The sequence below is a fragment of the Mastigoproctus giganteus genome, chromosome 4, assembly GCF_048544385.1.
Source record: "Mastigoproctus giganteus isolate SK-2022 chromosome 4, ASM4854438v1, whole genome shotgun sequence".
In the NCBI taxonomy this organism is placed as follows: domain Eukaryota; kingdom Metazoa; phylum Arthropoda; class Arachnida; order Uropygi; family Thelyphonidae; genus Mastigoproctus; species Mastigoproctus giganteus.
The window spans coordinates 219,925,354-219,940,011 of NC_143578.1; the positions used below are offsets into that span (position 1 = coordinate 219,925,354).

General features: G+C 36.5%; 1 protein-coding gene across 1 annotated transcript in view; it reads left to right on the forward strand.

Moving 5' to 3' along the window:
• LOC150087418 (uncharacterized) overlaps positions 1 to 14,658 on the forward strand; it is a 99,106-nt gene that overhangs the window by 53,163 nt on the left and 31,285 nt on the right. Inside the window, exon 6 of the mRNA XM_090371171.1 lies at positions 11,059 to 11,497. Within this exon, the coding sequence (XP_090227297.1) occupies positions 11,059 to 11,497 (439 nt within the window). The remainder of the gene's footprint in view (positions 1 to 11,058; positions 11,498 to 14,658) is intronic.

Below are 14,658 nucleotides of genomic sequence, written 5' to 3' on the forward strand. Positions count from 1 at the left end.
ATGCATATAACGCAAATATTACAAGCAATATACTTTAATTTTTTTAAAATGTTAATCTCAGAATACGTAACAAGTGACTGTACTGCAATTAAATTAGGGGCGTGCGAGAAAATTTCACCGAGCGTGGGAAACGTTTTAATGCTGTTTTGCTATTCATTTTCAAGCTATCGACTCCATCAAATGAAACGATTTTGTTAAATATGCCAAAAATGCAATCTGTAAAAGAGCGTTATAGTGATCTGTGACAGCGTTATAGTCAGATACGGGTTATAATATAAGAACAGCGTTATAGCGAGTCAGCGTAAAGCGAACCGCGTTATAACGGGGGCCTGCTGTATTCCAAATAGCGATGAAATTTTCTCTGAGTGACCCACTTATATGCAGAAACTCACTGCTGAAAAGGTTAAAGCAAGATGGAGTGAGTATAAATGGAGTTTTAGAAGTTGGTGTTAGAACGTTTAAATACAGTGGCGGACAAAAATACTGCATCACTTGTGAATTTTGCAAATAATGTGTTTTGTGCTGCATTGTGGGTTGCAGAAATGTTTGAAATGCATTTGCTAGATGGGATATCTCTGTGAATGAAATCCAATAAAAAGACTCCACCTGATATACCTAATTGCCATATATATATATATATATATATATATATATATAAAAAAAAAGCATGGATGTAGGGCTATTAATGTTTAGGTCAAAGTTGGGTTTTTCAAATGCCATTTGGACAAATGGTAAGGACATCTTCATATTTAATGTGGACTTTTGGTTCAGAGGTAGCTGTTTCTATAGCCTTGTTATCAAAGGATCTTCCAGTCTCCTTTTCCCAAAGGGTAAAATGCATAATTAATGGAAATATGAGAAATCATGCAAATGGCAATCACGACAACCAAATGTATGTACCTTTATTGCATTTACGTGTACAAACTGAAACGACAAGTTAATGTAACAGTATTATGTACTGTAAATCAGCAAAATAAGTCTTCAATATTTTGTTGTTCCTCCCCTACAGTGCTCTCCTGCAGCTGAATCTTACTTGGTGGCTTCTTCTGAGCAATTTTAGATGACATTATGTACCAGAAATTTTCAATAGAGTTCAAATCTGGACTGTTGCCAGGCCAGTCCAACACTGTAATGCCAGCATTTCTGAGGTATGGGAGAAAAACGAGGGAAAACATTGGTGTATGTATGTTTTTAAGCCTTGAGACAAGAAGACAATCTCATCATTAAAATCTAAATAGCATAAAACTTACCAATTTTGCTGTGTGACAAGGTGCTGAGTCCTGTTGAAAAATGCAGTTTTGAATGTCTGTGTGGTGATCCCTAATAACAGGCCTCCAAGATAGCAGTGTAGGTTTCTACATTCACCGTTCTGTTAATAAACTTAATTCGCCCCACCCCCTTTGCTTATTATACATCCCCAGACCATCTGACTGGCGGGGAACTTTACAGTCGGCGTTATGCAGTCAGAATGGTATGCCTCTGATTTTCATCTTCTGACACTATCTCGTGTTCCATCCAAGCCATGCAGGTTTAATTTTGATTTATCAGAAAAGATGATAGTGTCCCATTTCTCTTTTGTCCATGAAACATTCGTTTTAGCTCAAGAAAGTCAACTTCTTCCTCATTTGTTGTGTCAACAAAGACTTCTGCTTGGGCTTGATAGGCATGCAGACCACATTCTGAAAGCCGTCTTTGGATAGTTCATGCACTTGTTTCAACACCAGAGCCAGAGTCCATCTGAAAGTCCAGTTTTAGAATAAAAGCACTAGCATGGGAATTATGAAGGCATATAGCTGTTTCAAATGTCAATCTTGGAAAGGTGTACTCACTCTTTTATTGCCTGATTCAGGTCTTCTCTTCACATCACCGGTGTCACCTTGTGAATTCTGTATGATGCAATAGAAGCATTATCCGATGCAATACATTTGCTTTATGACAAACAAAATGACTGTAATCAAACAATATCTTATACATTTCACTACAAATGTTACTTTTTTTTTAAGGTGATGCAGTTTTTTTGTCTGCCACTGTATATGTAAGGTTATAAGTTTTATGGTAATGCTATTTTTTCATTTTCCCAGGCTAAAACTGCTGTATAGATATACCTTGCTTAATGACATTTCATTATAAAAAAAAATTAAATTATCACCATTTTGTTTGCAAACCTCCATCTCTTTAAAAATAGCACTTAAAAAATAATTTCCAGAAATATTAAAAAGTGTGCTACCAAACAGCAGCACACCAAGCAGAGTAAAAACAAATCACTGTTCCTGATGTAGTGGAGTGATTAATGCTGGGGTACAGTAGTGCACTTATCTGAGTTAACCATGGTTCAAGTCTGCATGACTGCTAAATATGGCAGTGTTACTTTGCCTATCTTGTACACTCCTCATCCTATTTAGGTGTTTCTGAGTATAAACAGAAAATTCTTAGTGACAACTTGGATAATGTTGAGGGGGTTAATGCTCTGTTATCTGGAACATGTGGTGAAGAATTCTCTTCCAAAGAACTCCTTGAACTTACTTGGATACTCTTCTCTAACAGGTGCCTCTGTAGCCACGTGGGCAGGAGCAGCAGTGCGTAGCACACGCTTCTTGATTAGACTGGGATTCAAGCCCGTGACCACCAAATATGGAGGATGTGGAAAGGTCAGGGAATGACCACCACATATCCCCAGAGCAATGTGGCCTTAGTTGCTAATGCTCCTAAAAACCAAATAACAAACAATCTTCTTTAACAGTGCTAAATTTGATACACATATCCTTAAAATCACTGGCAAAGCATTCAGAGCACTGGGATTTATGAAAAGGAACAACTGTTTTAAGTTTAAAAACTTTAGTTATGCTGTTTTTTTATATAAAATTATAGTACTGCCAGTCCTTGAATTCAGTTGACTTATCTGGCATCCTTATACAAAAAGTTTACTTAAGAAAATAGAAGCAGTCCAAAAAAAAAATTGTTTGCTATCTTGTGTTCCATAACCTTTTATTTTAAAACTCTGTGTACTGGGGAATCACTGTTTGATTACTTTATCTGACATCTCTAAGCACCAGAACAATTATTGTTGACACCACCTTTTTTGCTAAAGTAATCACTGGAACCTACAAAGCAATTGACATCATAAGCAAAATCAACTGTTATGGTCCTAGACATGTCAGGGGAATATCACGATGCTTTTCTTTGACTATACCAACTTCAATATTATAAAGTTCACTCCTCTAAACCAGTATTTCTCAACCTTTTTTTCAATTATTGCCCCCTTAAAGGGCTTTTTTAGACAATTTTTTAAATTTTTTAATTGAGGGATATTTTTAATTGTCTCCCCCCCCCAAGAAATTTTTAACAAGAAAATACTTTATACTCCCATTATTTTTATTCAATGGGATCTGATCCTGATGCTTCTAGCTACAAGTTGAATGTTTGGTATGATGTTAGTAAGTTTAATTCTGTCTCCTCTTGAACATATATCTATTGTTTCTTTCCTTTGTTAATATTTTATTTACTGATCCAAAACCAATTTCAACCATATAAGATGTTGGAAAACGAAGAAGTACTTTGGCCATTTCAGACCACATTGTTGGATAAAAAAAAAGTTTAGTTGTTTTTGATTCCCACAACTCAGCAATTCCACCTTTTTCGAATCTGCACTGGTGTTCAAAGAAAGTGTTAGAAATGTGAAATTCCATTACCTAGAAATTTCACATTTCTAACCTTCTTTCATGATGGTATGTTACATGACTAGCATCACAAATAGAAATATAAACAAAAGATATTTATTAATAGTTAAGGCAAAGTTAAGTAATATTTGACAGGTGCTCTCAAAATATTCCAAAATGAGCATTTGCAACCTTTATACAACAGTTTTAGTAAACACAACAATTATGGCTGAAATGTTATCAGAAGCCCTCAATTTGCTTCAGTTTATCATTTTAAATGGAAAACAAAATGAAAAGTTCACCAGGTGCAAACTAATATTTAGTTGAACCACCTCTGGCCCTGATGACAGCAGCACACACCATTTGAGGCATTGACAAGATTAATTTCTGAAGATAATCAACTGATAGTTTGTGGTTCCAAACAAATTATGGATTCCTGAAGTTCACGAAGCATCTTTGGTTTCTTTCTGGCAACTGCAGATTCCACACGCTAACAGTTCAACATTTAGGTCCAGGCTGTTTCATGACCAGCTAACAATTATAATGGACCGTTTTTTCACCTTTAACAAATGTAAACACATTACTGTCTAACCTCTAATGCAGAAATGAAGCTACAGTAACTACAGAAGTGCCTACTTACACTTCTGGCCTGATGACAAGGAGCAGAGTTTCCCTGAAAGATGCAGTTACTTGGCAGGTTGAAATGGTCACTAATGGTTGGCAGCAATTTGCCTTCCAATATAGCCAGGTATCCATTGGCATTTACGAACCTTTTATAAACTGCAGGTGATACGAAATGCACCCCCATTTAATTTGGCTGGTAGGGAATTTCACTGTAGACACCATACAGTCTGGATGGTATTCTTCAAATCTACTGCAAATCGTTTGTCTCCCATCAGCCATGCTGGTTGAATTTTTTTCTCATCCGAGAAAATGAATTCTGCTGCTCGGGGGTCCATTTGACATGTTCCTTACACCAAATTAATTGGGCGATTAATTTGGTCCCTCCTCTCACAAAATTAATTTTTGTGAGAGGAGGGACTTCTTAGGACGACGGGCTAAAAGTCCATTTTTGAAGAGGCATCTTCTGACTTTTATTGCATTGCTACCACTCCTGTATGTTCTTCCCATTCTCTTTTCAGCTCAGACGAAGAAGCTTTATGGTTTTTAAGGCATAAGCACTTCAAAATGCAGTCCTGTTTTGGCGTAGACTCATTTGTGTCTGGTTCCTTTTTCCTATCAGCAGAACTAGTATTCTTGAATTTAGAAAGAAATCTGCCCACTGTCGATTGATTACAAGACACCCTGTAAGCAATATGACAAGAAGAACATCCTTCCTCATGGAAAGCAACAATAGCATTCTTTCTTTGTGGCGTCAAATGCACGTAACTCACCATCCTGACACAGTCAAGGAATGACTGCAACTCTTGCAGAGTGTGCTTATATAGCCGAAAGTAAAAGCTGATGCAATATTATGTCATCACCTATACATGTCAATCTTATCTGATGCAATATATAAGAAATATTGCCATATACTTACGCTATTCGGACGACAATTACAATTTTAAGGGGTGATGCACTTTCTTTAAACACCAGTGTATATTTGCATTGTTCGTTACATTTTAATTCGATGAGTTCTTGAATTTCTTCACTAGCAGATGCAGAATCACATCCAATTGGATCTAACATTCATGGCTTCACTTCAAAAGAAAATAAGTCTGAAAATCTATTTTTTATTTCACCTTTTAAAGAATACAAATGATCTGAATAATTCTTAAGATCATTCTCAATGAGAGATTCATTAATTTCAGCTAACTCTTACATACCATAAATTATTTTCTCATTAAATTGCTTTCAAATATTTCCAGTTTTTTAGTGAAGGCTTTTAATACGCGTTTGCAGTCTTTCACTGTAATTAATTTCTCTCGAAGTTGAAGTGAGACTTTGTTTTCGAAAAATCCAAGCCATGTAGTATATGTTGTTTTTGTGTTTGCTAATCTCCTTTGCTAAATTTGTGTCTCCTTTGCTTTCTAAAAAACTAATTATCATATTAAAAAAGGTTTTACAAATTTTGTTGGACAGTTTCCCCTAAAAAGCCATCTGACCTCTGTATGTAAAAGAAGCCTTACATAGTGTTCTTCATTATCAACACAATTTTCTGAAAAGGCGATCATATTTGCTATGTGACTTTATTTTATTGATGGTTTTAATAACTATACTGAGAGATTGATACAGAACTGGACTAATATTTTTTGCAACCAGATGGTGTCAGTGCACAATGCAGTGTATTGCAAGAACTTTGGGACATACTTCCTCTAGGTGGGCTATAAAACCTTTGTCTTCCAACCACAGAAGTAGCACCATCAGTAGCACAGGATACCAAATTTTCCAGTGGTTCTTGTTTTTCATCAAACCATGTTTTTACAGCAGCAAAAATGGATGCTCCAGTACAGTCAAGCCGGCCGGGCTAGCCAGGTAGGTAAAGTGCCTGCCTGGCAACCCAAAGATCGTGGGTTTGAATCCCGCCTCGGGCTTGGATCAAAGTACTGTAAAAACCTTGGGAGGTGCACTATGGCCACAGAAGCCGATGCGCTACCAACTACCAGTACAGTCAAGTTTCTATAGAATTTACAAAAATCTCTTGCAATTTACAATCATCATTGAAATAATGAACATATGCCATTAGAAGGGCCTTATAGTCAGTAACTGTGGATTCAAAAATTCTCGTTTTTAGTTTGTCAGTTAGCCGCTCTACGATGTTAACTGACATCTCATTGATTCATCATTGCTCAATGGCAATGCTTTTAAAATACTGGAAGTGATTTTGATGCATCACTGTTGAAATTACAGTCTCTAATGTGGGTCGTATAACAGTCTCCGAAACTGTATGAGCACTAACAGTTTTTGCAATGATTTCTGCAATTTTGTAAGACTCAATCATTCCGTTGTCATTTGCTTGTGTTCTTCTTAAATAAGGAAGTAATAGTGTTACGTTGCTAAAAATTCTGTTTTAAAATTTTAAAATATTCAGTATGTTTACCAGCTTTATCAGGATATTTCCTTTTTAAGTGATCTAACGTATTAAACATGCTGTTTAATCGGGTCTCCTGCCCTCATTAAACAGCTATGTTCTCTGCTTAATTGGAACAACAAGCTGTTTAATTGGGGCAGGAGACCACAGCACTCAAGATCCCCTACAATTGTCTTCAACCATACCATGTGGTCCAGCCGGATTTCTGGAGATCACAACCATAAAACAAAACAATTAGCAGTTTCTGGTTTATTGGCTCTTCTGTTAGTGCAATCTATTGTAAATGGGTAGTAAACTCTTATCTTATTGAATTTGCGATATTACCGACACCTGGAATTCTGTGGTACGTTATTATGTCGAAATGTTTTTCCCCTTCCATGAAACCTTCAATCATATAAAAAAACAAATTTTCAGAATCTTCTCTTTGTTGCTATTTATTAAGCTTTGTAACTTGTTACTCCATTCTCACTTGTGCATATTGCTAGTTACAATTTGTGCGTGCTGTGTTCTTTGTTATCAATTGCTTATCTGTTTTACTGTTTTAAATTTTAACCCCTCCCCAAATGTCGGTGAACAGAAATATCAACTAGTTATTATGTACGTATTAATTAAGCTATCCACGTATGTCTAAATTTATTTTTATTTTGCTAACCTGTGGAAAATATTCTTCCAATTTTCACGTATCATTTAATTTTTTAATTGGTAAGGTAATAAAGTGTAAATTTGTGCTTAATATATCTTTACTGTTATAGCCTGTGGATAATATTCCTCCTATTTTTGCTTATTAGAATTGCTCTTTAATAGAATTCAATTCACAAATGTGATCACAATGACCGGTGTTTACTACATATCATATAGTGAACAGTACTTTACTATGGTGAGTCCGTCGTAACGTAATTTGATTGTACAAAGAATCAATCATAAAGTGGGGATCCACTGTATTTTTAACTATTTATTGTGAAACTTTGCATAATTGGGGCAGCTGCTTAATTGGGCCAAAATGCACTAGTCTCGATGTGTCCCAAATAACTGGAATCTACCTATATTTATGCTAATAACACTAACTCATTAACTTTGATTTGGTACATTTCCGAATATGATATCAAAGACATCATTTCTGCTGTATGTTTATTGGCTAACGAGGGTAACACTAACTTTGATCCGGTACGTCATATCCGGAATGATGTTATTTCCGCAAATGACGACAAATAAGTCTAGATATATTGGCTAATGACACTAACACACTAATTTTGATTTGGTACGTCATATCCGGAATTGTCCATAAATGAATTCAAATGATGTCATTTCCCAGCATCACAAAATCATGAAAAATTGGTTTTGCCAGTCCAGAATTTAGTAGGTGCTGCCAAAGATGTTTTCACATCAATATCCTGATTTACAGTGTCAGTTAGTCATTTTCTTTAGTTACTTAATTTTGTATTTAAAAATGAACTCTTTAAATTCTATTTAATATTATATATTTGATTTATGGTTGAGACTTATTGATAGATGCAACTCTTGGTATGAACAAACATATATTCAAAAATTGTTTTTATGCATAACAGATAAGATCAGTTTACTGTTTCACTCTCATATAGCCTTTGGCTGGAGGCCATGTGTTATACATACATTATTTTACAATATTACATATTATTTAGATTTTTCTTTACACATGAATATTTGTATCTGATGATTCTGAAATTTCATATTATTATTTTCATCCCTCCACTGTTATTTCCATAATATTCTCATTGTTTTAGTGGATTTACCTTAGATTATATGAAGATGCTGCACAAAGTAGTTTATTTTAATTTGACAGCTATAACAGTTATAGCATGCTATAAGAAATAACATTCTTTCAGATGCATATTTTGGTGCCCATGGTACCTATTGTTATTCCAGAGTGGATTCAGAATAGGTGGGAGTTGTACTGGATTTTCATCTTATGAGCTGTAAAAACATTGTTTATTGGACCAACTGATGATGGTACCAACAGCAAATTCAAAATGGGAAGCATTCAAAGAACTTATCTTGGAAGCTACTAGGCTATACATACCGACTAAGAAATATTGTTCAAGGTTTAGGCCTAAATGGATGTCAGATGAACTAATGAGACATATGGCAGAGAAGAAAAATGCATGGGATACATATAAATTAATGGGTGACATGGAAGCCTAGGATAGATATAAGCTGGTCTGGAAGTAAGTCACAAAGGAAATTAGGCAGGCAAAGGCAGATTATGAGAAATCCTTGGCAAAGGATGCAAAGAAAAACAGAAAACAGTCCTTTACCTATGTAAACTCTAGAAGGAAAGGGATGAATCAGATTGGTCCACTGGATATTGATGGTTCACCAGTTGAGGATCCTGCTCAGGTGGCTAACAAACTAAACGAGTATTTTGCATCTACATTCACACATGAGGAGTTGTTCAGGAAGGGGAATGCCACAGGCGAAGTAAACTCTGGCAGTGAGCTAGATGATTTTGTAATAACTGAGAGGAAAGTGGAGGAGAAATTGTTGAGGATAAACATAAAAAAGACACCTGGGGTGGATGGGATCTATCCAGTTATATTAAAGGAGGCAGCAAAGGAAGTAAGCAAACCCTTAGCCATAATTATGAGAGCTTCTTTGGACTCAGGGGAGGTACCTATAGATTGGAGGTGTGCAAATGTTATCTCAATTCACAAAGGAGGATCAAAGGTTGACACAAGTAATTATAGACCTGTGAGTTTATTATATTCCAGGAAAAGTAATGGAGGCACTGGTTGAAGCACTGCAGGATCATCTAGACAAGACTTCAGTTATATCTTGGACACAGCATGGTTTTGTTAAGGGGAAATCTTGCCTGACCAATTTGATTGGATACTATGATGCAGTCACAAAAACTGGATGCAGGGAATAATTTTGATATTATATATTTGGATCTTAGAAAGGATTTTGATACTGTTGCACATGGAAGACTGCTGCACACATTGGACCAGTGTGGCATTGGAGGCAAATTGCTGCTATGGATAAAGGGATGGTTGAGTGGGAGAAGACAGAGTGGTAATCAACGGACACTGCTCATTGTGGACTAATGTCATTAGTGGAGTCCCTCAGGGTTCAGTGTTGGGTCCATTATTGTTTTCTGTATTTATAAATGATACTGATGATGGTATATCAAGCTTAATGTCCAAGTTTGCAGACGATACAAAGGTTGGTAGGGTTGTTAAGGACACTACTGACATATGCTGCTGCTGCAAGAGGGATCTGGAAAGGTTGAGCAGATGGGCTGAGAGGTGGCAAATGAAGTTTAACATTGACAAATGTAACGTACTACATATGGGGAAACAGCAACCCCAGAGCAACGTATCAACTCTGTGGTACTACACTGACAGCGGTAGAGAATGAAAGGACCTGGGGGTAATTGTGCAGGCAGATAAGAAGTTCTGAGCAGTGCAGATGGGCTGCAAGAGTAGCTCATGGAGTGTTGTCAATGATATACAGGAATTTTTCCAGCAGGGATAAGGAGGTGATTATTCCATTGTATAAGGCGATGGTCAGGCCACACCTAGAGTACTGTATACAGGTCTGGAGGCCTCATTTCAAGAAGGATGTAGAGCTGCTGGAACGAGTACAGAGAAGGGCAACAAGATTAGTGAATGGAACAAAGGGGTGCTCTTACAAAGAAAGGCTTAAGTTTTGCAAATTACAGTGTCTGGAGACTAGGCACCAGCGAGGTGATCTGATAGAGGTGTATAAAGCCTTGAATGGTTTAAGCATGCTCAATGCTGATGGGATTCTTCCTCTAGCTCAGAAAAATCACCTGAGAGGGCATAAATTCAAATTGAGGAAAGACAGATGTAGGATAGACGTGCGGAAATTTGCCTTTAGCCAGCGGGTGGTTGGTTGGTGGAACAGACTTCCATCCCTTATTGTGGAAGTTGATAGTCTAAATAAATTTAAGGCTCAGTTGGACAGGTATTTCGAACAAACAGAGGGGTGAAATGGAAGTTTTTTTTTTTTTTTTGGCTGATGCTGCATAAGCTTGTTTTCTTGCATCATATGCCTCTTCTAATGCTATTACATATAGCTTTTTATATTATATTCCAAAGTTCCAAAGCTGTATTATTATATAGCTTTGGAACTTCCTGTACCCATTTTTGTGAAATAGTTTACTAAGTAAGAATGAAATTTTAAAATTTTATCCAAATAACTTTCTACTACTTAAAATTAATAGTTGTCTTTAAGTGCATGTAATTCTAAGACTCTAAACATGCACATGCTTTAGTACCTTATGGTAATAATAAGCAAGAGTTTTTGTTAGGGCTGGCTTTAGTAATCATTATTTTAGAGATCTGATCACAAAATTAATAATGTATGTTATTCTAGGTACTTGCAAAGACTCAAAGAACTCCTCCAAAGAAAAATAGAGCCAAAAAGGAGGATGGCGATGATGATGATCCTGAATCAAGTGAAATTATGGTTGATGATTCTGTTGCAGATGAAAGAAGCTTGGAATGTGATGTTCCCAATATTGTAATTAATATACAGGAACCAAAAGAAGATGATTCTGCTAACAAAGAAATTCAAGTAATTGAACCAGTTCCAGAAATAGTTTCTCAAGTGGAAGAAGATGAAATGAAGGGAAAGTCCAAAAAGAAGAAAAACAAGAAGAAAACACAAGATAACTTGTCAGATGGTAATGCAGATCCTAGTTCAAAACCAGTTGAAAACATCATACACGAAGAGACCTTAGAAAACACCATTATTCCTGACCATTGTACTACTGAATTGGTAAAACCTGAAATAATTGATATACAGAAAAATGGTAAGTAGCATAACTGGACCTGTTATTTGATTTCCACTTTTTGGTGACACATTATGAGGTGTGTGTGTGTGTGTGTGTGTGTGTGTGTGTGTGACCGACCTGAAATAGTTTGCTTCCTTGCATAGTGAGGCAGGGAAACAAACTTAATCTGCATCTGTAAAAAAATAATAAAATAAAATAAATAAAAAAAAGGTGCCTATACAGTTCTTCCTTGAATATTGCTAAATTCTCTGCCTTGCCACCCTTGTGCTGACAACTTATTCCAGTGTTCCACAGCATGCTGCCCAAAGATAAATTTCATAAAATCTGGTCTAGTGTTCTTCCCTAAGATTTTTATAGATGTGTTATCTGATTCTTGCCTCACTTACCAGTTAGAATATTCCTTCCTCATTAACTTTACTAATCCCCCTTAGAACTTTAAACACTTCATTTCTCTGTCTTCAGGGGGAGAAGACAGAGAGTGGTAATCAATGGACACTGCTCATTGTGGACTGATGTTATTAGTGGAGTCCCTCAGGGCTCAGTGTTGGGTCCATTATTGTTTTCTGTATTTATAAATGATATTGATGATGGTATATCGGGCTTAATGTCCAAGTTTGCAGACGATACAAAGGTTGGCAGAGTTGTCAAGGACACTACTGACACTATGCTGCTGCAACAGGATCTGGAAAGGTTGAGCAGATGGGCTGAGAGGTGGCAAATGAAGTTTAACATTGACAAATGTAAAGTACTACACATGGGAAACAGCAACCCCAGAGCAATGTATCAACTCTGTGGTACTACACTGACAGTGGTAGAGAATGAAAGGGACTTGGGGGTGGTTGTGCAGGCAGATATGAAGTTCTCTGAGCAGTGCAGACGGGCTGCAAGAGTAGCTCATGGAGTGTTGTCAATGATATACAGGAATTTTTCCAGCAGGGATAAGGAGGTGATTATTCCATTGTATAAGGCGATGGTCAGGCCACACCTAGAGTACTGTATACAGGTCTGGAGGCCTCATTTCAAGAAGGATGTAGAGCTGCTGGAACGAGTACAGAGAAGGGCAACAAGATTAGTGAATGGAACAAAGGGGTGCTCTTACGAAGAAAGGCTTAAGTTTTGCAAATTACAGTGTCTGGAGACTAGGCACCAGCGAGGTGATCTGATAGAGGTGTATAAAGCCTTGAATGGTTTAAGCATGCTCAATGCTGATGGGATTCTTCCTCTAGCTCAGAAAAATCACCTGAGAGGGCATAAATTCAAATTGAGGAAAGACAGATGTAGGATAGACGTGCGGAAATTTGCCTTTAGCCAGCGGGTGGTTGGTTGGTGGAACAGACTTCCATCCCTTGTGGTGGAGGTTGACAGCCTAAATAAGTTTAAGGCTCAGCTGGACAGGTATTTTGAATGAACAGAGGGGTGAAGTGGAAGTGGGTGTTTTTTTTTTTTTTTTGGCTGATGCTGCATAAGCTTGCTTTCTTGCATCAAATGCCTCTACTAATGCTAATGCTAATTTAAATTTCCTGTAAGTTTTCTGTTTGCTGATCTTAGCAGACTACTTCTTTTAAGCTGTTCCTCACGGAGATAATGTTTATTGCTCTTTACCAATCTAGTTGTGTTTTTTTTTTTTTGCATCTTCTAGATTTTTTTATCTTTCTTTAGATGTGGCCTCCAGATCTTGATACAGTATTCTGTGGTTTTTCCATCTTATAGAGAAGGAAAATAACCTTCTCTCTACATTCAAAAATTTTGCTAAATCATAGATACCTCATGCTTGACTTGCCTCCTGTTTACACTGTATGTTGCTATAATTGTGGTCAGAGGAATGGTAAATACATTTTCAATGCCTGATATTTACTTTGCTAACATATGGGCAATTTAAGGGTAGCTAGTGTGTTTCATTTAAAGAAAAGATTAGTGTCAACAAAGTTAAATGAAATTCAGATAGATGTGAACTCCTATGGGATTTCCTTAAATTAAATGCATTGTGGACAACAATATAAGCAGTGGAATTTTAAATGAGTGGCTTTTTTCATGAAAATTATTGGTTTTGAATTATTGAAGACTGGAGGAGCACTTTTCTAGGCATTTTTCATCTGGTGTGTTAATTGGTTGGGGCTAGCAGGGTTTACTCTAGAGAAAAGAAATTTAATTTTTCACTCTGAAAAACTGAAATCTTGGTGGTCTATTCTCACTTAAAATTTTACCTTCAGTAACTCTTTCTTCCTTGAAAACAACCAGAATCCAGTGAGGGTAAGTTTGTGTTACAAGTCACCACACGTGACTAACTTCACCACTGCTTGAAACGTGATCCATCAAAATGATCATCAGAGATTTGAGTTGAGCAACAATTGCCAGTTGCACAAAACTTCTATGTGTATATTCCATATATCTTCACATATAGTAAGACATGTTGTCTCATGTAACAAGTTTGTTTGCAGAAAAAAAAAAAAAAACAGCTACAGGATTTTTGTATATACTAAAACCTTGTTTTCCGCACATCTATCCTACAACTGCCTATTTTAACTCTATTTTATAAGTTTAACCTATAAAATCTAACTTATTGATTTATAATTTAACTTATAAATCAACTTATTAATTTAGAAAGAGTGTTTGTCGTAAGTTTTGTTTGTTTCATGGTAAATATGGCAAGAAATAAGGAACTGCATGTTGAAAAAGGAAGTGCTATTATAACTCTGTATAAAGAAAGTTATTCCATGAGATGGGTTGGCAAAAAACTAGGGGTTGTATTTAAAGCAGTACAAACTACCATTCATCAAATCAAGGAGACTGGCAGTTTAAAAGGACACCACAACTGGGATGGCTGCATGTAACAACAGAAGCACAAGTTAGGACCCTAACACTAATTTCTAAACACAATTGATGACTTACTGCACCTGAAATCCCAGCTGAGTGTAATAGGAACAGAGAAATTCCTGTGTCTACATCTGATGTAAAACTTTGTCTTAAGCAAGCAGGACTTCATGGTCATTTAGTGGTCTGAAAACCCTGATTAAAACCAGAAAATTGAAAGAAATGGTTGGCTTGGACTAAGCCATCAATGTTGGACAACTGAAGAGTGGAAAAACGTACTGTGGAATGGCGAATCCAAATTTGAAATTTTTGAATCAAAGAGTTTGTGAGAAAGTTTGTGTTTCTTTTAAAAAATGGGGTTGCTTCTG